The sequence below is a fragment of the Aspergillus bombycis genome (assembly GCF_001792695.1).
Source record: "Aspergillus bombycis strain NRRL26010 chromosome Unknown contig00054, whole genome shotgun sequence".
NCBI classification, from domain to species: domain Eukaryota; kingdom Fungi; phylum Ascomycota; class Eurotiomycetes; order Eurotiales; family Aspergillaceae; genus Aspergillus; species Aspergillus bombycis.
This window is the reverse complement of record NW_019170056.1, coordinates 194,709-218,296: the sequence shown is the minus strand read 5'-3', so window position 1 is coordinate 218,296 and position 23,588 is coordinate 194,709. Positions and strand designations below refer to the sequence as shown.

Genomic DNA, 23,588 nt, shown 5'->3' with positions numbered 1-23,588 from the left:
ATTAGGCGGGAGGCATCATGCGGGAGGCCCATCATACCGGGGGCCCACCATACCGGAGGCCCACCATACCGGAGGCCCACTATGCCGGAGGCCCACTATGCAGGAGGCCCATCAAGAGTGTAGCCCATTATGCAGGGAGTCTATCATGTGGGAGGCCTACAGATGTTAGCTCCGAAAGGGTGGGGGTGTTTCTGACCCCTTCAGAACTGGGTCCCCAAGGCCTAATAAATGATATTATGGTATAGCACTGCTTCGTCAGGAGCCGCTTTAATTGGACCTACGGGTGAGTCGCGTACGGGGATGTCAAGGGGAGTTTTCGGTTCCGAGTCGGTATACCAACGACCACAGACCACTCTACAACTCGTCCTTGGTTTTGAAATGTATTTGTATTTGCTTGTTATTAAATTATCAGACAAAGCTCCCAGTAAATGAACTTGATCGTCTCCATTGCGTCCTCTTCACATCATTCCAGCTAAATTTCTTTCTCTTTTTACATCTTACATGTTAGGAGCTAGAGTGGAACTAATTAGTCTTTGGTTCGTCGAGGTTTCAATTCATTTCTATTTTGATAGCATGTGGAAAGGAGTCGAATATCAAGCAACTTAGCATCAGGCAAAAGACATCTCTTTACTTTAGTGTCCCATTGTACATTACACCTATAATATTTTACGCTTTCGACGCTGAAAATGGAACGTCTAGATCGAGATATCATAACAATAATTCATATATTTATATGTCTCTAGTAAGACGGATCAAACGAGGTTTGTCGCCGTCCTTCCGTTATCGTCAATGACCTTGACAACCTGTAATTATTGCCATTCCACCTTCAATGATTTATTTGTGATAAAAAAAGTAGTAGTGGCTCTCCAAAGAATAGTATATTTTGCTTCACTCGTCGCTAGATCTGTTTACAACGTGATCCAAGGAAGAAGGTTATACAACTCACACAATTACCCAGTCCTCATCATGGCCCTAACTACTTGATTGTTAATCCCCCCTTATGAGGGCCAAGGATTCAGGTCTTCTAACCGTCTGCTATATCAGCAGTGGTACCCGCATAGTGGTCTGCCCTACCTCCGGAATACTTCCCATCTCAACTTAGTTTGAAGCTATTCAAGCTCCTTGCCAACGCCATTTCGAATACTTCCCCAAAAAGGTGTCCTAGGCTCTTCCTTATCTACTTGATTAGAGTTTATACTAGGAAGATCCCTGTATCCGTCTGTTGAAGTGGTTTATTCTGTCCCTAGATCCCCATATTCTTAATCTGCTTAAGGCCGTGTTGTCCTCCCAGCCGAATCTGTTCATCAATTCAACCATTTGTATCACGTACAGGCAGTGGCTCATTATATCTAATTCGTCTCCTCAATCCACTTTATTCCAGTGCCTTTGCTATTTCCCCGCCGTCATACCGCTTTGATTTCTTTTTACCTTTTCCCTTTTTCGGTTTCTTCAATCCTGTTACTCGAACGGTGGGGCTTTCATTGGGCTGATCCACTATATGATCGTAGTCCGATTCAGCGACTATCTCTGCAGGGGTTGGCTCATCCACGGGAGGGGGAGTGTCATCGGAAACTTGAGAAATAACATTGTGCATGTTGTAACTAAAACGGGGATTGTCCACTGACATGTCTATAAATGAATGGCTATCGTTTTCGTGAGGATCAGCAATGCTGTCTTTTGGGGTATCAACAACTTCCAGACTATCCGGCTTGTCGGATCGACCATCGTCAACGATGTCTATATTATAAAACTTCATTAGTGGAAGGTATTGCCTCTTAGGGTGGGCGAGACTCTCACCGAGCCCTCGTATACCAATAAACCTTCTACACGTTTCAGATCCCTTGCGCAGGATGTGCAGCTTTATGGAGAGTTGATCTCGGCGAGACTTGTTCTCTGTTGACTCTCCCGCAATACGCGTTGCAAGGTCATCAGGCATATCAAACACAATTAACGGTGCAAACATATCTGTCAGTGGCTTGATGAGATTGGTCTCGATGACCTCGATCGCCACACCGTCAATAAACCGTTTGAGAGCGACCTGATAAAACTTAGTAAGATGAAGAAAGGAACCCCGGGGTGTCGGACAGACAGAACTGCCCTACCTTGTAGTACGCAAGCATGCATTCAAGCGCCTCTGTGGCAGCAAAGCGGCTCATGTCAGACTCTGTGGACTGAAGGATCGAATCACGAAGACGATGCAGATCATATGATCTTTCATCCAGATAGACATCCTTCAGGGATGAGACGCCAAAGAAGTTGCGAATGATCTTTGACAGACTATCTCCCCAAACTTCGCGCCGGGCCTGATGAAGATTCTCGGTAAAATAGTGATTGTATGTGATTGGATGGCCCTGCTGATGGGGCTGAAGAAGATCACTGGTTCGCTGCTGCAGGTCCTTCAGGAGCTGGTCAAACCTCGGGTCTACAACCTCCTGGAGCAGCGCGTTCGAGGTAGTGATATCACTTATGTGCAATACAACAGCCCTAACGAACTTTTTTGCGGTATTCCAGGCGGTCGTTACGTGACCTCGCGCGATAGTTTCCCATTGGCTGGATTGTTCACGGAAGAGCTCACCTATTATTAACGGATTGAATGTTCCAGGGAGCTCTTTGCCTCGCGTGCGTTTGAGAACCTCTTGGATATGCTGGATATAGTCTTCTCGTGTGACTAGGATCTGATGTCTCGATACTGCTTCGGTCTTACATCCCTCTGTAATTTCACGATAATGACCGCCCGAGTTGATCCTTTCAGTGAACTCTTGATTCAGATTTTGCATTACAGCACGTATCCGTTTGCTATAACCATTCGTCGACTGAGCACTATCGAAGAAGGGGTCGTCGTATGTGCCATCAGTGGCAGTCCTCACAAGGTTCTGGAAGCTCTGGCTGATATGCAAGAGATAGTACTTTTGCTCAGCTATAGTAGTTCGAGGGCGTCCGAGTCTCTCCAGCTTCCGCTGACAGTCACCAACTTGGACTTGAATTTCTTCTATCAGGCTGGGAAGTTCAGTCGCAATTTGCCCAAGTAGTACCTTGCTTAGGCGCTCCCGAAAAGGCATAATAGCAACGTCAGATGAGGGAAGGTCTCGCCAGACACCCTTGGCAAAAAACTGTTCTTCCTCCACATCCCGTTCCACCAACGTCCCGTTGCTCTTCTCTGAATCCTTGTTTTTCAGTACATGCCAACCGTGACGGAAGGAGACCTCTTGATTCCTCGCCAAGGAAACAAACATCGCCTCGGTCTCCGATCCCGGGGTCAGAGTATCCGGTTTGGTAATAACACCTAACGTCCGCGATCCGGTCCTGTCAGCCTCCCGGGCTAATTTAAGGACAATCTGATTAGCGAAATCGTTCTTGGCAGACACCACAGCCAGGATAATTGAACGTGGCTCCTGCATATAGGACTGTACAACATCCTGCACAAGTTTCACATCCGCTGCCGACTGCTGCTTGGTTTCGGAATGAATAAGACCGGGTAGATCGACGATGGTCAAATGGGGCCGGTCAGGGCCGGAGATCTCGACACGCAGGAGATCATTGGAAAACGCCTTTCCATGTGTAGAGATGCCCATGATGGCCTTGGCATTGTCGATCAGACGAGGCAAGCCATCGAAGTCTTCAAGTTCTTCATGGAACTGACTTAGCGACTGCTGTTCTATCTCCGTACGTGATGGTGCGGCACAATGGACACGCTCACCCCGATCTGGGGGCTCTTGCGGAGGACGAGCTCTGTAGGGAATCGTGTACAGAGGTTACTTCGTACGGGGAATGAAACACCCGAGATTGCTTCCAGGACCGAGCTCTTCCCAGAGGATTGATCCCCACAGACGATGATTTGGGGCAGCGAAATATAATGGCTGATGCCCTGCAAACGTAGTGTGTCAATGGAGTCGAGCAATTCTAGTTGCTCCTTGGTGCAAAGCTCTTCAAGGGAGTTTGTAAAGAATTTTCTCAGGACCATTTTGTTCAGGCAGCACGATGGCACAATGTATGATTCGAAGAGATGAGATTGATGATCTCTGAGGAACAAGGGTGGGCAAGGCCTGATTTATAGACCAACAATGAATGGGCAATTGAATTCTAGTGTCCTACTTGGTTCCTCCTGCAAGGGCGAATTCCTTAGGATAATTCCATGTAAGGATCAGAATATGCTGTCAGTAATGGAAATCTCTCCGTTATGCTGCATTCATCCCACCCTAACTCGGTAGCAAGCAGAAAGCAATGCTAGTTGATTGGGACTGTGGCCGCAAAGCGTGCCATGGTAGCTTTGACCACACTTGATCCGGCAATTCTATTTTTTTTTTTCACTTTGTCCATCAAGGATCACCGGAATCCACAGGGGGCTCTTGAGACCAAGAATGCATGATTTCTGCCTGTCGCCTGGATGTATTTGTCCCAATGAGGAAGTTAACCCTCCGTGAAAATTATACTTCCTGAAGTGGAATAGTGCCACGTCCCGGGAGTGGATGACTAAGCACCACGCAAACAAAGCAAACCACTGTAGTTTCTTGGACTGGGCTTCTTGAACATCTTGCAATGGTTTATAACACGCAGACGATCTTGATGACAGTCGAAGGCAAATTGCCATGTGTGATCATGACGGCCCATTGGCTGAATACTATTTGATTTCTCATTAACCATTTAACACAATTACTCAATTTCCTAGTAGTTTATATCCTCATAGCGAGGCGAATATATATCTACTACAGAGGCCGATCAATAAGTTAGATCGAGGGACTCCTAAGTTTTGTCCCTTCGCTGGCAGGTTTTGGCTTCAATATGTTCCTCGTCTCAATGTGGGGATATAACCTCCTGGTTAATTTGTAGTGCCATACTTGGAAGTTGGGGCCCTGAGCGAGCCATTCGTGACACTTGGCACTATTGTGATATTGCTTCCTAGTTCCTCCCATATCAGAGTTGTCGTGTATTCTACCCCATATTCAAACGATAAAATTTGAACAATCTTGTGCGGAGTAACTCAGTCTCTCGAAATTGTGTCTATATTTCGACAACGCAGTCGCTTTTCTTTTCCATCGTCGGAATGGTACGTTCCATCGTTGTGAAATATATCCCTGGCGTTGGCGACGATAACGACCATAATATTGCCATCTATAGTTATATAGTGATATTAATATTAAAAGGATGATATCACCGTATATATAAGGGCAACTCGCACTTAATATCTGTTCCGCCGAGTCTATGTGGTAAGGCCTGGACTGCTACGACTGCCTGTGGTGAACACTGTACTACCTAGGTGGTCTTAGTCCTCCTTGACGTCCGATCCGATGGGGCTTTATCAAAGATTTACGAAGTAGAATAATAGACTTGCAAATTGATTTGAAGAACGAATATGAGTCGTACACATCGTGTTTCAGATGAGGTATCGAGCTACATTAGCCAAAAGCCAAGCGATTGTTCCGGTTTCGAGTATAATAACTGACGGATACTCTCTTAACATCCCCTCGAAATACTGTTGCCCCGGGAAGCCCGGCTCTGTCTCGTTTGAGACTCGTGTCTCTTCCGCGTATTCAGATGCTGCGTGAATGATTTCTCATTCTTCGCAGATTCGGGGACACTGTAGTTGTACCTAGGGACCTCTCGGAGTATTACTGCGCTTCCTTCGTTGGACGTGGTACGTTCAACGTCTAACCACCTGCTTGGGGCTTGTCCTATAGACTCGCTGTCTGCCTGGAGCATGGATCCCCTGTGAAGCGGCAATGACTCCTCCGGGGTGATAAAGTGGGGAAACAAGACTAAAACAGGGTGTCCACGAAGCTCTGTACCCTTGCCGTTATTAGACCTCCCGGCTTCAGCAGAGAGGTGACCGTCAGAAACTGTTGTCACCCACTTAGAGCTCTGTTGCACTTTGCCCCACAAGTCGGCTGCATCTTGGAGAAAGTGACGGAGGTCCTCCTCGAACGCAATACAACCAGTCTCTAGTAAAGGCTCAACTATATGGACAACCTCGGAGACAACGCTTTCAATGTCTTCGTCTACTTGCCTCCGTTCATCTGACTCAAACACCTTTACCAGAAGTGCACGTAATAATGCTTTCTCCTGAGATGTAATTTGATCGCAATAGTCAAGGGCATAACCCATTGGCAATCGGCTAGCTGGTACTTCAAGGCGGAGTGGCTGGAATATGTTGCGGGAGAGGTGGCTAGAAATTATGGATTGCACGCAGGAAGCACGGAGCTTTTTAGAGTGAACAATCGCTGGTATCGGAAACATTGAGAAAGGATTTGGGGTTGTAGATCCCTTCCACTGGACTTGTTGAATGGTAGTGATCATCTTGTTTGGTTTTGTTAGAGATCTGTATCCAATCACTAGGCAGGTCTGATAGAAAATATACCTGGCTGGTGTCGGACGGAAAACTTTTGTAAAAATATCTCTGAACAATATCGTGCAAGGCCGCCTCGAGCTCTTTGATATTCTGAACCCTAGCCTACATGAACCAGTGGATAACTTCGGGGGGAGGGGGGGAGATATGAAGCTGGCACATACAGATCAGGCCCAAAGTCTTCTAGTTGAGTCGCCCGTTTCAATTCTTGAACTTCTTGTTGACTCTGTGTGAGGCGCCCCTGTAGACCCATGATTGCTGTATCTCGCTCTTCTAGCTCGGTACGGACTCGGCGAAGCTGCTCGGCTTGATTCCGGACGTTTGTTTCTAAGTCGTGTAACTTGGTGTTGGCACTCGCTTCTGCATCCTCCTTCGTCTTTTGTAACTGGGTCAGAAGCTCCTTCTCTTTTTCCGACCATCCTCTGATACGCTCTTCCACGTAGTTATTGAGATATGTCTTCTCATTCAATAATGTTTGGCGCTTCTGACGCTCTTCCTCCAACTGCCGTTTGTTATCTGCTATCGTGGAATATGCTGCCTTGAGCTCATCCTCAAGCTGTGTTATTTTCTGTTGTAGTTCTTCGTGGGTTTTAAAAGATTTGGAATGATTTATTGTGTCTTCCACTGCTGTCTGTAGAGCCTTGATAGAAGACCAAAAGGATTTGTCCTTTGACTTATCTTTGGGCCCCATTTTGAACATAGACAAGTGACTGTTGGATATCACGTTGCTTCAGATAATGACCAGGAGGGAATGCACCCCTTTTAAAGCCATGGCCCGTGGCCCGCCTTGAGAGTATAGAAATAGCACCTGTGGGTAAATCCATTTTTTTTTGACCTAGTACAAACATCGTTTATGCAACGTAAGCCTTTGAATCAAAGGTTCTCCAAATGCGAGGACATTGGCGGTCAAGACTTTCCACACCCTCGCGTGACGAATATAACATAGAGTAGCTTTGCGATCATGTAGCATATCGGGAAAGGTGGGTAGAGATAGGCCATTGTTAATGCATCTAGACAGGCACATTTTTGTTGCTGCAGTGTTCCAGAAAAATGGTTATGTGTCTATGCTGAGTGTACCTTACCTCCAGGTATTACAGAGCTATGGCTTCTCCTTACTCTTCCACCTATTGTTTGACACCATTTGCCTCGTTCTTCAATAGCATCACCCTGTTGTATGCTGTCCCTTCTCCTTGCCCCTAAATATGATACCCAATCCGTGTTGCATTGTTAGCTGCCTATGATCTCAGGCGAGATACTACAGGAGTAGCAAACATATGGCATCATTATTCCATCTGGAGTTAGGCCTGCAAGGAGTAGGCGTATTATGAGCCAATAATATTGGACTTTCAAGCTTTGCATAGGCCAAAGGCGGGAGGCCTACAACTGTGGTGCCTTTGCAGCAACATTTATCCCCTAGCGTGGCTACCACAAATTCCTTCTGCTCGATGCACTCTAATGCCTGCAGGCTAAACTAATGATCGAATACGTACTTAGCGTCAAGATTACTATTGAAGTTCGGATATGTATGCTTTTGGATGGATTAAAGATGTCACGCGTTGTGTACTCATGCTGATGCGATGTATTCCTCCAATGTAAGGTGAGCAACCCTCGCCCTGCAATGATAGATTTTGAATCTATTGTGAAAGGACGTATGCCTTAATTTGGCATGTTTATGGACGCCCTTGTCCATTAATGAGCTGAGTCACCTACAAATTAAGTCCGACTGTACCTGGTTATGAGGCCCTTAGGCAATAACAGTAAAGTTTGGCATTCATATCACTGTACTGAGTAACAAAATGCAACATCTATGAATAAGCAAGGTTTGGCATTAACGGACATAGCTAGCTAGGAGTACAATTATAATTGAGTAGCTAGAGAAAACCTTGCTCTGAAACACAACCAACGTGTAACTGAAATGATGAACTCCTGCACGATGAAGTAGAAATCTCCATGTAGCTATGCAAATCCAGACATAGAAAACATTGGAATCAAACCGAAAGGACACTCTTTCCACCATCAGATGTTAATCGTTCCCGGATTTTTATAGGCAAGATATCGGAGCCAAGTCGGTGGAACTCCACGCGGCCATCCTCCAGTGTTCCGACCTTGACAATTGCGCTCGGCGCAAACAGCAATGCTTCGCCAACACGAAGACGGACAATAATGTCAAATGCTGAGGGAGACTCCTTCTCGGCCCCCGATTCTTCCGTCTCACTATCATGGTTGCCGGAGCCACTCTTTCGAGAGAAAAGGTTGATTGCTGCTGCTGCAAGGTGCTTTTGCAACGTTCGGAGCCATTCTGGGGAGGTAAACCGATGAACAATTGTAACAGAGCACAAATTCAACAACGCGGTCGAGACAGTCGGCTCTTGGGTAGAGATGATAACTCGAGCCCCAAGGTGCCGTTGAAGACGAACCGCTGATAATAGTGTTTCTGTGAAAATCCCGGCCTCTGCAGAGGAGTTCATGTACTTCATGTTTGTTAGAAATACCCATAAGCCCGGCAGAACTACATACCTTGTGTGCTTCGTCAAGTGCAACCACCCGACCAATAGTTGGGTCTTGTTCGAGGAAGATGCCCAGGCAAATATTGAACAGCGAGCATGCCGTCTCTGGGGATATACATGGACAGGACATATCAACAATAGTTAAACGGCCAGGCTAGATGCTTTAGCGGATACCGAAGGCGAAAGGAATTCCGGTACTTACCACTGGGTCCCACATGGAGCCCTTTGCAACGTTTGTTTGATTTGACGTCGATATGTTCACTTGCTCTCGAGGCATAAAACTCTCTAGGGTATCGAGCCGTTGCTTTAAAGGCCCCAACTGATCACGAGTCAACTTAGAGCTTAGGACTCTTTGCTTGAACTCTTGATAATTGAATGGTGTCCCTGCCTCCTGTTGTACGATACGTAGTTCACGAAGGATTCGTTTCACCGTGTGTATATACAGTGGTATCTGCCCATCCTTTTGTCCAATGGCCATCAAATCCATCATTCGTTTTGTATTCAAATGGTTCTGATCAAGCTGTAATGGATCAACTGGTATATTAAACCTTGAATAGTAATCCTATATCCAGTATGTTAAGATATTTATCTAGTAGATTGCATTGCAGAAGGCTTACCCTTATAGAGTGAATGTTAGTGGGGGAGCAAAGTACTCGGACTTGCACATCTGGGTGCGATGACAAGAAGGCCGCCTCGCAGGGGGATCCCACTGTGTCACTGATAAACGTATCATAATGAAAGACCAGCCCTGTTAGCGGCTTGGGTAACCTTCCGGCCTTTGATGATATCAGGCAATTTTCCAAAAGGCATGACAATGTGTGACTCTTCCCAGAACCCTGGGAGCCACATATAAAGATGCTAGAAGGATGGGAAACATTGAATAGTAGTCGAGGATCCTCATCCAAGCTCGCGAGAGGAGAGGCACGCTTTGGGCGAATACCTTTCAGAAGTGGGCTTGACCCGGCTAATAACCCAAACTGTGGGATCTTAGGGTTATCTTGCCCATTTCCAAGGTTTGCATGACAAGCTAAAACACTGCTTGAGATGATCGGTGCATACGCCGATTCGTCTGAGACCACCTCGCCTCCATGACTGGACTTAAGGAGGCCCAGATGATAACGTATGACCTCGTCGGAGAATATTGGGTCATTCACAGCCACGTCAGATAAAGGAGGAATGGTTGGGGTGGTCCCGGCGGTTGAACTAGTAAAATCCTCAATAGAACCCATATTTGCGGATCGTTGATACTCAGTGTGATATGTCAATTATAGTCAGATATGGGAGAAGTGATGATGTTTTCAACCGTAGAGCTCTAGGTCTCCGTCCACATTTATGTTCTATGTGGACACCTTGGTAGTTCATGATACCTCAGGGCCATCAGTATCCACCACGTCTCGCCCCTATATGGTTATCCGAGCTCTTTCTTAGCTCATGTCGCGACTGGGGCAAGAATGCAAGGATGTCCAAAGAAGGAGAAATGTGGACTAAATCAGCATACCATGGCCTACGCGAATATAGCTTGGGAGCGGCACCGTTCAACCCTGTAGGGTTCAAACTAGATGTCCCTGTGAGAGATTCCTTTTGCATTACGCAATCTATTCCGTTCCGTAATCCTACGGTACGGGCTACTGTAATATAACTTTACACTGTGTTTTTCTCAGTATAATAAATGCTGTATTGTATGGGGAGGAATTGCGGGCTTAAGCCCTGTACTTTCCAGAAACCTCACCGTCGCAAACGTATCCTCACCCTTGGGTTAGGCATGCCGATCACCTTAACTATGGGCCTTGGTATGTACACTATACCCCATAAAGTAGTAAAGGCACCAAGATATTCATATTACCCTTTTGATAAAGAACGACCCCGCGTAGTTCAACAGGCATCAAGAATTATGACAACTGGTCTTTGCACGAATGGGGCAGCAAAGATTGTACTGATTCCACTCCCTGCCTGTTCGTGTCGCAGCAATATCGCAGAGACAATCATTTTCTAAACCTAGAGTAGTAGAAGCTCGCAATACACGTTATCATTAAGGGCCTCCTGTAGGAAGGTCGTTATAATTTCGGAGTAGCCGATCTAAAACGGAAACGATGCCCTATTTCGCGCGCGACCACTATGATCGAGAATCTTTACCCGTATACACGATCTGCAGTCGAAGCGGACGAAGGATAGATAGGTATGGTACTGGAAGCGGTATGCCTTCCTCGGGTAGCGTGGGAGTGCATCCAACGATATCTTGGTTTTGCTGCAACTTTGCCGTGCCGCTTCCCAAAAGGGAGGTTTCCGCCCCGAGGGTGTTTTATTACCAAAACAGGTATAGACTTGCCAGCTAAGGTCCCTCAAAGATATCGCCATGGAACGCATACGTCCTAGTAAATAGGATTAGAAAGAATTAAGGGGAAATGCAGACTATTCCGATGGCTGGTCGCAAGATCAACAGTATTTTGGCTTCACAGATTGGGCTTCCCAACGATTGCAACAATCGATATTCCTTTCGTTACCTGCCCATTCTGACACGGCGAATGAATTCTGACGGATCAAACCGTTGGAATATATACGCACCCGACCCTATTGTATTTGTGTTGGCCGTAGATAGGCCATGGCTGCGTGTCAGAATTGTACTATTGGCTCACGAACACACGGTCTAGTTCAAATAGCGCAAAAACTATATCACTGGACTACAGATGTAAGAGATTTCATCGACTTCGATTACAAGTATGAACAGCTAGCAGAATCATTGGCCGGACTCTTGGATGCTTAACGATCGTGGTTCATTGCTTCATTGAATACAAGCCAATAGCCCCGGAGCGCCCTTGGGATACTTTAAAATCTCGTTGGGGCACATTTGCTCTATGTGAAATATCCCCATTTCCGCCAGCCTACCGTAGAGAACGGGCTCTAGAATGGCCCAAGCGGGCTTACTGAACCGACGGAGAAGCTCGCCTTGCGACTTGTTGAGAAGTCGGATAAAGAGACGGAACTCTTCTTCCGTGGGCTTCCAGAACCTGCATATCGTCAGCTACGTATACAAAGTAGTAAACTAACTTACATGATATCTGACATATAGCGATCAAGCCGACCATCTGAAGTGTTGTCCAGAATGAGTCCGAGAATTCCCTGGCCGAAGGTCTCTGTCAATATGTGAAGACGCTTGCCGACTTTCCGTAGCCGGTTGAATCGTTTTAGTTGGCTTTGATAATCCTCTGTATCCGGTTTCAAATCTGGAAAGATTTCCGCCATCATGGTTTGGGCGACTTTATGCTCGTCCATATTTCTCGGATTTCCCATAATCCTCCCAGGCTTCTGGAACGTGTCCGCTGTGCAATGAACATAGCCAGTACTAGAGACAGTATTATGACCACCACAATCTCGGAACAGTTCAAGAATATGGTACCAACTCATAATCTGAATAATGCCAGCCTCTTGCTCTAGGCGCTCAATCAAACGGAACCTATGGCTCGGGATAGTGTCTCGTAGACAACATGATCGAAAACTGTCATTCTTTCTTGCCCTTTGTATCACCCGACCTAGCGCAAGTATTGTATGGGGACTTGCAATATTTATTACCAGACGTATGAAAGCCTCACACAACTTCTTCTCCGGATTCATCAACTGTTCCTGAATCTCAGGTGTACAGTATGTGACCTCTGGAGGCCGCAAGCCTTGCTGTTCGCATTTCGTCTTCTCGTTGGCCAGGAAATCTTTGAGCTCAGGGTCAAGACGAAGGAGTTGTGTACTTTTTACACGCTTCCTCTTTTGTTTGTCGTTTCTCTCGGTTTCACTAGGCCTCTTAGGCTTAGTGGTACTTGAGCTCGGCGCTTCGTATGGGATGACAGGTGGTACTGGAAATGTAGCGTATTCAGGTCCACTCGGGGGGTCAATACTAACACTTGGCTGCTCTTCAACTGTGATACCACCAAGGAGAGGGTTTATCTGGAAGACATGATCTGGGTATTCAGGCTGCTGGTGGAAGTTGGGTAAGATATTGGGTTCACTTGTGATGCCTAGGGTAGGAACGATCGTCGCAAAAGGATCGTCGCAACCAAACAATGGAGGAACCGGGGTATACGGGCTGCTATGAATAGGAAGAATAAACATTGGACGCTGTTCTGGATCGACCATAGTTTGTGATGATAGATCAATTGGTAAAGATTCGATGGCCGGGGGCGTCAGTACACCAGAAAAATCGATTCTTGCAGTCAGGGCAGCGGCCCTGACAGCAGATACAGCTTCCACAATTGTCTCTGAGCCAGCTTCGAGATATTGGGTATCAGGCGTCACGAAGATGCTATGAAAGAATTGCATTAGTCGGCTGGACCTCCGAACGCTCCATAATGGTCGTACCGCGACAGAACAAATAGTGTCACCGGAATACTCCCGTTAGTATCGAGAAGGACAGCTGCAACGATTGCATTTATTGTATTGCGGAGCACCGCCGTTGATTCGAACCCCGATCGGCAAGAGTACTTGATACACTTGCTGATCCCACTTCGCTTAGCAGCAAGAACAAGGTGGTCCTTCTTCGTAAGCTCCAGTCTCAGCTTTGCCTTGTGCTCTGGAGATATTCTCAACTCAGCTGTGTCTGTGTATCGATCATAGTATTACACCAACCTTTGCTTATACCCAAGCGCATGAAAACTATGTTGAGTACCGTGTCAACCCAGGAGGCACCAACCTGTGCTAGCTGTCTATTACCCTCATGATTGTCATTTTCCACACCTGCAGCAGTCAGGGCTTGACGAGGGTAGACTTTGTTGTTGAAACTGTGTTGAATGATGGACTCCACTGCTTGAACCTGATCGAGAGACGCCATGGTATTATCTTCGGAATTTGAGTGTAGTCTAAGGAAGGCCTAGTCTCCATAGACATACAGAGGACAGGCAGTTTTTATATGGACAACAAAACCAAATAGAACAATATAGCTCCTCGGAAACAAGTACCCTAAACCCATCAGATTATGGACGGTAGGTATTCGCCTTAAAAAGATGAGTAGAGCAAGCGGTCTGGGTTGAGTAGCATGGCGGAGAACTATCTGCATTTAACCCCTGGCATCTGGCATATACCTCAAGTGGAAAAATAGCAGCATAGCCCAAATTTTCCAAAACCGCAGTGTTGTTTGGTGCCCCTTATGATCGCATGCCATAGGTGGTAGTTTACTGGGAAATCACGTAGTCATGGTGCTTTGAATTGGATTAAGGTACATTTACCCCGACCACCAAGTAGACGATCGCTAACGTCTGGTACGATTGACTCTTATGGATTGGTGAAAGTAGAGGAACTGCAGCACTGAACCCGTGCATATGTTGGGGGTAGGAGTGTTTCCTAGCAGGGCAACAGCCATGGAAGAAGGATTGTGCTGCGCTAGTATATACGCCTGATCATAACTGTTAGTGAACGGATATGGCACGATTAAGGTGGCTTGTTGCTTGCGATAACATTTTGAAACTTGGCTTCTGCCGTCTCATGAAGTTGACACAGCGCAATCTAGTTCTTCCCAGGTTGTAGAGATTCCCGGGGTCGATCTCATCCACTATAGCTTCAGCGGCCGTAAGCACGACCTCTTAAGCACAGATCTGTCCGACCGCGTAGCCAGTGTGACCGTGAGAATGAGAGGAGGGGGATCGACGCTCAAGTAGATTGAAGTGGCCGATCGTTCGGCTCTGCCTGCAGTTAGAGAGAAGGTCCAGTGGGTATCCGGGAGGTGTTGTATGTACCTTTCCATCAGCAGTGGGCTACGGCACTAACTATAATGAACCAAGATTAATTGTCCAAACTGCGGTTTAGTATAAAGATCCCCATCGCTTACCCCAGCCTAGCCATTGGCCACTCTAGCTATATCATCTTGTTTGGCCACATGCATCTCGAAGGCAGACCGCATGTCGAGTGGGAAGAAGGAATTACACGCGTGCCGCAGGTCTGGAAGACTCTTATACTGTAATCTTTTAAAATTTGCCTTTGTGATCACCCTGCGATACGTACAACAACTGGGCCACCTCCGCTTGCTCTGCCCTCGGGTTCGGACTCCCTCTCTTACACCTTAGCCATCTACATGCGCTGCGAGAACCTTCGTCCGAGACACGTGGTAGCTCTAAAAGAATGGCATGCAATAGTAGACTGTGCAAAAAGCGATGATCAGCATTGCAAACTACCGCGCGCGATATCTTGCCGACTACATGCTTCATAAAAGTTTGAAACCAATCAGGTAGTATAGGCGGCCAAAAGCCCTTGAACAACATTTTCTACCTCCCAATCATTCTCCGATAAATGGTCGTTTTGATCCTCTTCCTCTTCGTTTTCTTCTTCTGTTTCAATATTCAATGATGTGGCCGAGCGGGCAACACCGACCGCAACTGCTGACCCTGCGCCGGTTGCTGCAATCGTATCATCTATATCCTCTAGTTCCGCTTTCAGCTTTGGCCTTAAAGCTGGTTGTGGACGAGGCACGGGTTTGTCCTGCTTGCCCATGGTCCAATGAGGACCATGGTCCCTGGGAGACGGTAGACCTGGCGTCTCTGAACTCGTAATAACGGTCAAAGCTCTGGCTTTTGGCGTCTCCAAACCCTCGATGACTGGGACATACTCGCCGAAATGTATCCATTCCAATTTTGGCTTGTGCCATGGATACGGTGTGGTGTGAAAGATGAGGTTGTTCGTGTCCAACGCAACACGCTCCTTGAGCGTCAGGACCTGTAATTGCTCACAGATACTAGAAGGCGTAGAATATTTCCATGCATCCAGTTGGGATTTAATCTCCTTCGAGGAAAGGTTGGCTGTGTGATAGCGGTGGTTAACTTGGATTTCATTGTCTTGAATCGAAGCTTGTGGGGTAAATAAATGCACAGTTAAAGTCGCCGATGAAGGCCCTGCTGGCTCGGAAGTGGCTCCAGTTTGGGTGCATTCCTGTTGCCTGTGAGAGGAAGTGAAAAGCTCCCTGTTACATCGCTGTCAGTACATGAGTGAATTGGATAAGCCAATAGAACAGCCGTACAGCAACTTTCCGTCTGGGTCAGGTATTGGGTCAAATATAGAACGCTCTCGGGTTTTAGGATTTGATGCCGATTCGTGATCAGTATTGTCGAACATTGCCTCTGAACCTTTACTATTAGTCGTCGCGGGGACATCTGGAAACTGGCAAGTATTCAATTCAAACGAAGCAACGCTCGTCGATAGGCTCTCTTTCTGTGGGTTGCTCTCAAGAGTCTGTGTTTTTCGAATGGCCACGATCGATCTCTTAAGCCATGCTAGATCTTCTCGAGAGTATGGAATGATCACCGTATTGGGTTGGGATTGCCAGTTGGCTCTGCTTAGGTGTTAGCAACGGATCCCCGTTGTAGGTGAGAAATGCCCTCTACCTTTGCATTCCCTTGGTCGAATAGGCCAACATAGCAACTTGAAGCATTAATGTCAACGTCCCCCTCGCGTCTTTCAGCTCATTACGTATTGTATCCATCTCTGGTTGCAAAAATGGCCACTTTAGTCTCTGCACTCTGCTGAGCTTGACTTGAACGGTCTTTCCCGGTCCCTGACTCAGTTGTCTACTTGCTTTGTGTAGCAGATCGTCCAGAACGCTGAAGATACCCTCGCATTTAGTGGCTATCTTCATGGTTGTAGCCAATCCCGCGGCACTGAACACACCCTGCTTTGCCTCAGTAGGCTTGGTCCCCTCTCCGGCGATCCTCGAATGCTGTTCTTGTCCTCCTTCATTCTCCGGGCAGCCTGGCAGTTCACCTCCATCGGCGCTTTGTTTGATCAACTCACCGACCTGCTGCAGAATGCTAGTGTTCAAGGAGACGTCTTCTGCAATATGTGTAATTCGCTCCGGTGCGGTCTTGATCTGTGCTGCAAATGAGATCAACCGGACGGAGCACTGGACCCCAGCTGTCGCAATCGAGAGGATTGCTGATGCAGCGCCGACGGCTTCCATGTCCAAATCTGTGATGATGTTTATCTGCACTATCAGTCAACCAAGAGCAAGCCGCAAAGGTTGAAATTGGTGACATGAGGCGGCGCAGGGTGTGTTCATATGTGAACCCGACCAACCCCACTGGAGTCATCTTGGCAATGCAGTAAGCGCCGATCTTAACCGCACATCGTCAGTCCTGTAGGCTGTTTGTTGTGGTGGAACAGGAGAGAAATAAGGTATTGTGTTTCGTATTCGTATGATAGTTAATACCCCCGGTGACTATACATATAGTCTATCGTTCACTCGCGACATTCTGCCTGCGTGAGATAAATGCGTTAATACCAACCCAGCCGGACCAGGTAGGTCCAGAACACAGAGTATGCGAGCATAGAAAACAACTTGGGTGGCTGGACGATACAGAATGCACGCCCGCGAGATGCCTATAACCATGTGACTAAGATTATCAACTCAGAGCCCTACGAAGTAAAAAGCCACTGGCGAATACATTCCCCGTTGATACAGAAATCATTATCGACCGGACTTAGCATCACATTATAAGCTATGCATGTTCAAGAGGCCGCATTCATTAGTATATAGAGCACCAATCACGATAAGACGAGCTTGTCACTTAACTTAGGATATTCCATAAAGTTTACCTTGAAGAGGATTGATGGCCCTAGGTGTGAGAGTGACTAATAAATCAGATATCGGTTTCTTTGGCGAAGGTCCTTATTGATCGGGACGGCATTTTGGCTGTTCAGAGTTCTATCGCCTCCAATGTGCCAGAACTACGGGAAGCTGGGGGCCGCCATTAATCTACGATCGCGTGAAAACAGGGAGAGTAGCACCAATATGTGTGGAATTTGACACGCTTGCTGTGTTCTGAATGTTGATGAATGAGCACATCTATGTGCTTTCGTTCAGCGTTTGCCGCCGTCATTTTGCGTCGTGCCAGCCATGATTGGAATAATGACGCCCAGGGCTCATGGACCTGGTAGAAGTACTTAAGGGTGTCCATTAACCGCCTGAACTCGCCGAGGAGGGAATTCATCCTCATACGCGGGGAGTTCTAACACAGGGAGTTTAGATGCCTTCGACCATTCGGTGCTGATTTGAGGACGAATATGTGCTCGATAACGGATTCAAACCATAGTACATTGATCTATAGGCTGCACAAAGTCCGTCTCATAGGCGAAAAAAGTGGACAAGCCAGCCCCATCAAGGGAAGTTAGCATGTGTCGAATAGCTACAGCCTTAGCCGCGAAGATCAAACGGTTGTGGGCCATGTTGTTCTGGTGTTGACCAAGCCGATTCTAACGAAAGCTTCTCTCCATAGCATAGTATCTCCTACTTACACCATACTATTACTGGTGTGGGATTGGCTAATCTCCGTCGCAATCTATTGTGATATCTCAACCCGGACCTTAGGATCGGCATCCGGCAGATTCGGCAGGGATCCCTCAATTCGCGCCATTGCCCCCTGCAGAACCCCATCCCATTCTATCCGCTGGACATCTCATTGGCAGCATAATGTACACACCAGGCACTATCCCTGGTATCAACACGCGATGGCCCAGGAGGGCTCAGCTTTGCCTCGTATCGAATACGACGACGCCCGCGGACCGAGGGCTTCCACATGCGAATGACTTGATGTTGATCATCGATGGTTGCGGGGTTTGCCGTACGCTAGAGTATCTGATCGCCCTTCTACTAGACAGCTTCAACGGCACTTGTACATGAAAGGTGGACACGCGTACAGCGATCTACCAAAGTCATCACAAGAAGAATGTGTTGTTGCGCATGAGCCGAGGACAATGGGCTTGCCCAATGATCTTCAGAGGGACCTTTCAGCCCAAGATCGGACCAATGACGGCCATGAACATGATTCAGGGACAAGCTAATTAAACGTGGATGCTGATTCAAAGCAGCACAGTCAAGTCCTGGACGATGAAGATCTCACCCCGAACAAGCATGTCGTAGTCAGGGCTCTAGTCGCTTCCCCGCGTAAAGTCGACTCTGCTTCGCGATAGCCTTCTTCAGTAACAGCGTTGGCTGTGTTCAACTTGATGTTTTCGGCCTCAGTCATTCAGCTCCTTGCACCAGGTAGCAAGATCAAGTCCGTGGTGCGCTGTTGGAAGTGAAGTGCCAACCCACACATGTTCCTCCCGCGATCCAGAAGGGCCACTCGAGCCTGCATCTGGTGTCAGCAGCGCAAGGTGCGCTGTGACGCATCGTTTGGCGGATGCCCTTGTTCCAGGTGCCTCCAGGATGGCCAGCCATGCACCTTCCGGGAGCGCGCTCCGCGCCTGTAAGTATCTTGTCTCATATCCTCCCCTTTTCCGGACAGCATCAGGGCGAGGCACTGGAGCTGATCAATTTCGCAGCTCCAAGGGCTTGATCTTGGAAGGTAGAAGCGCGGTATCGTACAAGCTGCAGGAAACCGACATTCCCGTGAGCGCCCCGGATCAACCACCACAGACACAGCAGGGCAATGAAACACAACCCGACAGTGGCGGCAGGCTGCCGTCGGTCAATTTGTCAGGTAGTGCCACGGCTGTATCCATCTCCGCCTCTACTGTCGAATACTCTGCCTACGGATTCCTTGAGCTTCGCTCGCTGTCTTCCCTGGACAAATGGGATATTTCATACCTAGCCTCGAAAGGATGTTTTACGTTGCCTGGACAGTCGATTCTCGATGAGTTTGTGAAGAAGTACTTCTTGCATATCCATATGAGTACCCCGATTCTAGACGAGGCAGAGTTCTGGCAGTTGTACTCCCAGCAAAGGAATCGCGCATCGTCACACGGTCGCAGTCTCTCTGTCTTAGTATTACAAGCCATGTTGTTCAGAAGCTGTCCGGTAAACCTCATTCATTTAATCTCATAAATGTATATGCTAAACTTTCCAGTATGTGTCATTCGAGGCCCTGCATCAGTGTGGATTTAAAGACCGGCCCACAGCAGGGGATGCTTTCTTCAACAGAGCCAAGGCGAGCAACATATCCCTGCGTTATGAGTCTGGACTTTGTGACGCTAACTCACTTTCTAGCTGCTACTGGACCTCAAAGCTGAAGATCGACCATTAGAAAGGGCACAGGGGGCATTGTTACTCTCCTACCAAGCCTCCCCGGATGATCCCCAGATTGGTAGTTTACTTCTGGCCAATGCGATACAGAATGCCATCATTCTAGGAAAGCCCCCGAAGCCATCAGTGAGTTTTAAAGAGTCCACCATCAAACGTCTATGGTGGTCAATCCTGCTGCGCGACCGATGGATTTCCCTCGCTCTCCGCCGACGCAGCCAGCTTACGACGAAGGATTTCGATGCAGAAAATAGTGCTTTGGAGGAGGCAGACTTCATCGAAGAGATTCAGGAATCCAAGGTGTATGACGTGCAGACCAAGCGCATTGTTTTTAAGGTGCTGCAGCAGCAGTGCCGTCTAGCGATTGTCCTTACTGACATGACTTCCTTGATCTTTTCGTCGTGTGATAGCTCTGCAATGGGACTACCCTCAAAGGAATTTCCAGCATGCATGGGTAACGTTCTGAAGACGAGAAATCGATTGCGTCAATGGGAGACGGAGTGGCGGTATACTCTGTCGTCCACACCTTCTGATGTGCGACATTCAGTGACATCCTTTATCAAGATGACATATGTCTATTACTAGTAGGTAACATATACTTATACTATGCGATATTCCTGGTTAACCCCGTGATACAGCACAGCTCATATTCATCTGGCCCATTACGAAGCCCTTCTCCTCGAAGCCAACTTGATGTTTATCGGACACTCGTATACCATGCAGCTCCAGGAAATTGGTGGCTGCCTCCAAGAGGCCGTAAAGGAATTGCACGATGTGCTGAAATACTTCAGTAATACGAGGGACATTGAAGCAATTCCGCTTTGCATGTAGGTATCCTTACTGCGCGATCATTTTCCACAGACAGCACTGACCCCCCGGTCGGTACACAGACTGGCATTCGTTGGATGGCCGCTAGTCGTGGCCGCGATTGATGCTGGCCTCGCACCTAACGACGCCGAGGCCGTGCAACGGCAGCGAGAGCTAAACGTTCTGGGGAGCATTTACCACGCCCTCGTCGAACTCTATGATGTAACAAAGTTTGTTGCGGTGGGTACAAAGGAGATCCTCCACCTCGTAACTAAGATGGCAGAAGAGCTGGGCATTCGAAGACGTCAACCTGCGCGGGCATCAGAGGTTCAGAAACCGTACCAACGAGGAGCAGCATTTCCGAATACGACATGGAAGGCTCTCGAGGAGGACAAGCATGCCTCGGGGTGGTTTGATTTGTTTATCCGCTATCCCCGTATATACCTTCTCATCGCAGCCTCTACAGACTACTCCCTTTCGTCCGGCCGACTACCACATGAGAACGCTTTACCGGAGGTCCTGCGGTCAGTGGCCTCCGGATTCTTAGGATTTCAGCTTCCATGGGTGACTAAGGCATCTTTGGACGAAACTGAACAGAAGGCGCAAAAGATGTGTGACAGGCACCGAAAAAATAACGCAGTAGACTTCATAGGCCCTAGAGCACAGCCGGGCCCGAGAACCGCTTCCGAGCCAGGGCGACAAATGTACGCCTGGCAGCACGCGCCTCAGCCCTTGTCCCCACCATATCAAGTGGCCCGTACGGGGCAAGATGTCACTGGTAACAGAGATGACCCTGCCGTAGTATTCGAATTTCTCCAGCCAATGCCATCCATTGACCCAGCATTTTGCCTGCCGGGAATGGATCAGATGGTGTATCCCGTACCCTGGCAAGGCCCTCTAAATGGATCAGCGATGTCCTTTCTGGTAGGGACAGAGAACATGGACATGCAGCAGCAGACTGACTTTAGAGATAGTCACACTGTCTCAAACGCGTGGAAAATGTGATTGCCTTATTAGACAAAACATGGGAGTGTTTTCGGTTGTGTCCAATAAAGAAACCTTCCGAACCTGTGGATTGGGAGGACAGTACCCATTAGGAACCCCATAGCATTCGCGTGGTCTTCATAAGAAAGTGAAATATGAAACGCGATGTCGTTGACCATGACACGCACAGCGGCGATCGTGAGGTTATCTCGGCCCCTTCATTATTTATAGGTTAGCGATGCTTGTATCAGAATTTATAATGTCGAAATTCCGTTTATTGACGCATTCATCAATTTGCGTCCAAGCCGAGAATCGAGAGTAATCACCAGTCTGTCACGTAGTCCACGTTAGCCATAATGCGTCTTGTCTCTGGCCTTAATCCAATCAGCTCCAGACATGCTTACAAAAGCACAAACGACCCTATATTCCTCAGAATTCCCAAAAGGCGGATCAGCATAGCTTCCATCCCTCCGGACGTCATGTCCGTTGAGAAAGAGCTATAGGCGTTATCTGTTGCCTTGACACCATCTGCCGTGATAGTGCTAGTGATTCGATGGCTTCCTTCCGATAGTAGCTGCGTCGGATACGCTATATCCGGCGGCCCCAAATGCAATTGAATATTGGAGGAATCTTGCCTGGTATCGTTGCGGATATTTGAGTACCCCGTGGTTATATTTTCATTCTGCGGGTGACTGGCCAGGACCATGGGTAACGGGGAATTTATCAACCGCACAAGAGCCCTTGCCACTAGTATTGAGAGTATTTGGTCCTGAGTCAGTGGCGGATGAAATGTTAAGCTATTCTGGGCGGCCATCCTGTCTAGCAGGACACTCGGGTCGTTGATTATAGGCCTTGGAATCAGTAAATCAGCAACTATTGTCTATACTGCGAACGGCTAAGACACCCACCTCTGCCCCCGTAAATGTTGGATAGTAGCTGGTGGGCCTGTCCAGGCAATGCTCTCTGTCCCCAGAGAAATAGTAGCAGCGAGTAGAGGAACGTACCGTAAGTGTCGCATCCTGCTTGATTGCTGTCAACACGAAACAGAAATGCCAGACATAGCAAGTCAAAGTGCGGATCGAAATCTGTCCAAATACCAAGCTTTATCTGGCATCCATGCCTTCAAGGACAGCCACAGCAAGAGGTCATCTGGACTACATAACTACATCATGGACCGAAGACACCAAATGTAGAGCTGATCGACGCGATGGCAATCCGGCCCCGCGGGTGACTGGTCCTAGTGCACCCGCGGCCCGGACAATGAACCCGCGGGTTGGCTTCCCAACCCTATAGGCTTAAGGCTGCCTCTTCCACGGAAGTGAGGTTGTGGCCTGCAACGACCCCGACCCTGGAAGAGTTAGATTTAGTGGGCACCACAAGCGCCCACATATGTACAAGGGAATTCAGAGTGCCTTCGCTGCTAGCGCGACAATCTGAGAGGTAAACCGTAACCTATACGAGCGGCCAGGTCACAAATTGTAAAGAGTGAGTAGCCTTGGACAGACAGCTCATCCTTATGGCATGACCTCGCGAAGTGATTGCATTGCACAAAACAAGGCCAACCATAATAGATCGGAGCTCAATTGGATCCGCGAAAATGGCTTACTCTCATTAATGGTTGATCAACTATGTAACCCTCTTGACTAAGTAAGTCGATTGTCACTCATTCCGCCGTCCGGACTCGGCAACTGTTGGGGGTATCCACCAGAAAGAATGGATTGTGGGTGATCCCGGCATCAAGCTCTAGGCTAACCGAGTGTCTAATGGCTTGATGTGATGATCCTCGGTAGGGGACCTAGATGTACAGTTAAAGATAAGCTTCAAGTTAGGGCTTGTTGGATTATCACATCATACGTGGGTGTGCGAATCTCAAAGGCAGGCCCAGCCAAATCCATACCGTGGGCTTTTGGCTCATTGGAAGTAGGATGGAAAACACCGAGGAGTCAGGGTTAAGTTTCAACTTAAT

The 23,588-nt window shown here is 47.8% G+C and overlaps 6 protein-coding genes across 6 annotated transcripts; 1 reads left to right on the top strand and 5 right to left on the bottom strand.

Moving 5' to 3' along the window:
- Positions 1–1,372: 1,372 nt before the first annotated feature.
- ABOM_006773 (dynamin GTPase) lies at positions 1,373–3,961 on the bottom strand (the record flags this gene model as incomplete). The annotated part of the gene is made up of 4 exons (XM_022533902.1): positions 1,373–1,737; positions 1,798–2,038; positions 2,103–3,647; positions 3,698–3,961. The coding sequence occupies 4 exons, from the start codon at positions 3,959–3,961 to the stop codon at positions 1,373–1,375; spliced, it is 2,415 nt and encodes an 804-aa protein (XP_022388222.1).
- Positions 3,962–5,451: 1,490 nt separating this feature from the next.
- ABOM_006772 (uncharacterized protein) lies at positions 5,452–7,031 on the bottom strand (the record flags this gene model as incomplete). Its single annotated transcript, XM_022533901.1, has 3 exons — positions 5,452–6,291; positions 6,353–6,440; positions 6,505–7,031. 3 exons carry the CDS (start codon positions 7,029–7,031, stop codon positions 5,452–5,454), a joined length of 1,455 nt encoding a protein of 484 aa, XP_022388230.1.
- A 1,297-nt stretch (positions 7,032–8,328) lies between these two features.
- ABOM_006771 (uncharacterized protein) lies at positions 8,329–10,076 on the bottom strand (the record flags this gene model as incomplete). Its single annotated transcript, XM_022533900.1, has 4 exons — positions 8,329–8,811; positions 8,858–9,001; positions 9,050–9,409; positions 9,465–10,076. The coding sequence occupies 4 exons, from the start codon at positions 10,074–10,076 to the stop codon at positions 8,329–8,331; spliced, it is 1,599 nt and encodes a 532-aa protein (XP_022388223.1).
- Positions 10,077–11,626: 1,550 nt separating this feature from the next.
- Positions 11,627–13,660, bottom strand: ABOM_006770 (uncharacterized protein; the record flags this gene model as incomplete). The annotated part of the gene is made up of 4 exons (XM_022533899.1): positions 11,627–11,852; positions 11,897–13,135; positions 13,192–13,402; positions 13,459–13,660. 4 exons carry the CDS (start codon positions 13,658–13,660, stop codon positions 11,627–11,629), a joined length of 1,878 nt encoding a protein of 625 aa, XP_022388224.1.
- A 1,385-nt stretch (positions 13,661–15,045) lies between these two features.
- ABOM_006769 (uncharacterized protein) lies at positions 15,046–16,771 on the bottom strand (the record flags this gene model as incomplete). Its single annotated transcript, XM_022533898.1, has 3 exons — positions 15,046–15,778; positions 15,836–16,147; positions 16,230–16,771. The coding sequence occupies 3 exons, from the start codon at positions 16,769–16,771 to the stop codon at positions 15,046–15,048; spliced, it is 1,587 nt and encodes a 528-aa protein (XP_022388251.1).
- A 2,247-nt stretch (positions 16,772–19,018) lies between these two features.
- ABOM_006768 (fungal specific transcription factor domain-containing protein) lies at positions 19,019–21,643 on the top strand (the record flags this gene model as incomplete). Its single annotated transcript, XM_022533897.1, has 4 exons — positions 19,019–19,609; positions 19,799–20,415; positions 20,470–20,658; positions 20,722–21,643. The coding sequence occupies 4 exons, from the start codon at positions 19,019–19,021 to the stop codon at positions 21,641–21,643; spliced, it is 2,319 nt and encodes a 772-aa protein (XP_022388250.1).
- Between the last annotated feature and the right edge of the window lie 1,945 nt (positions 21,644–23,588).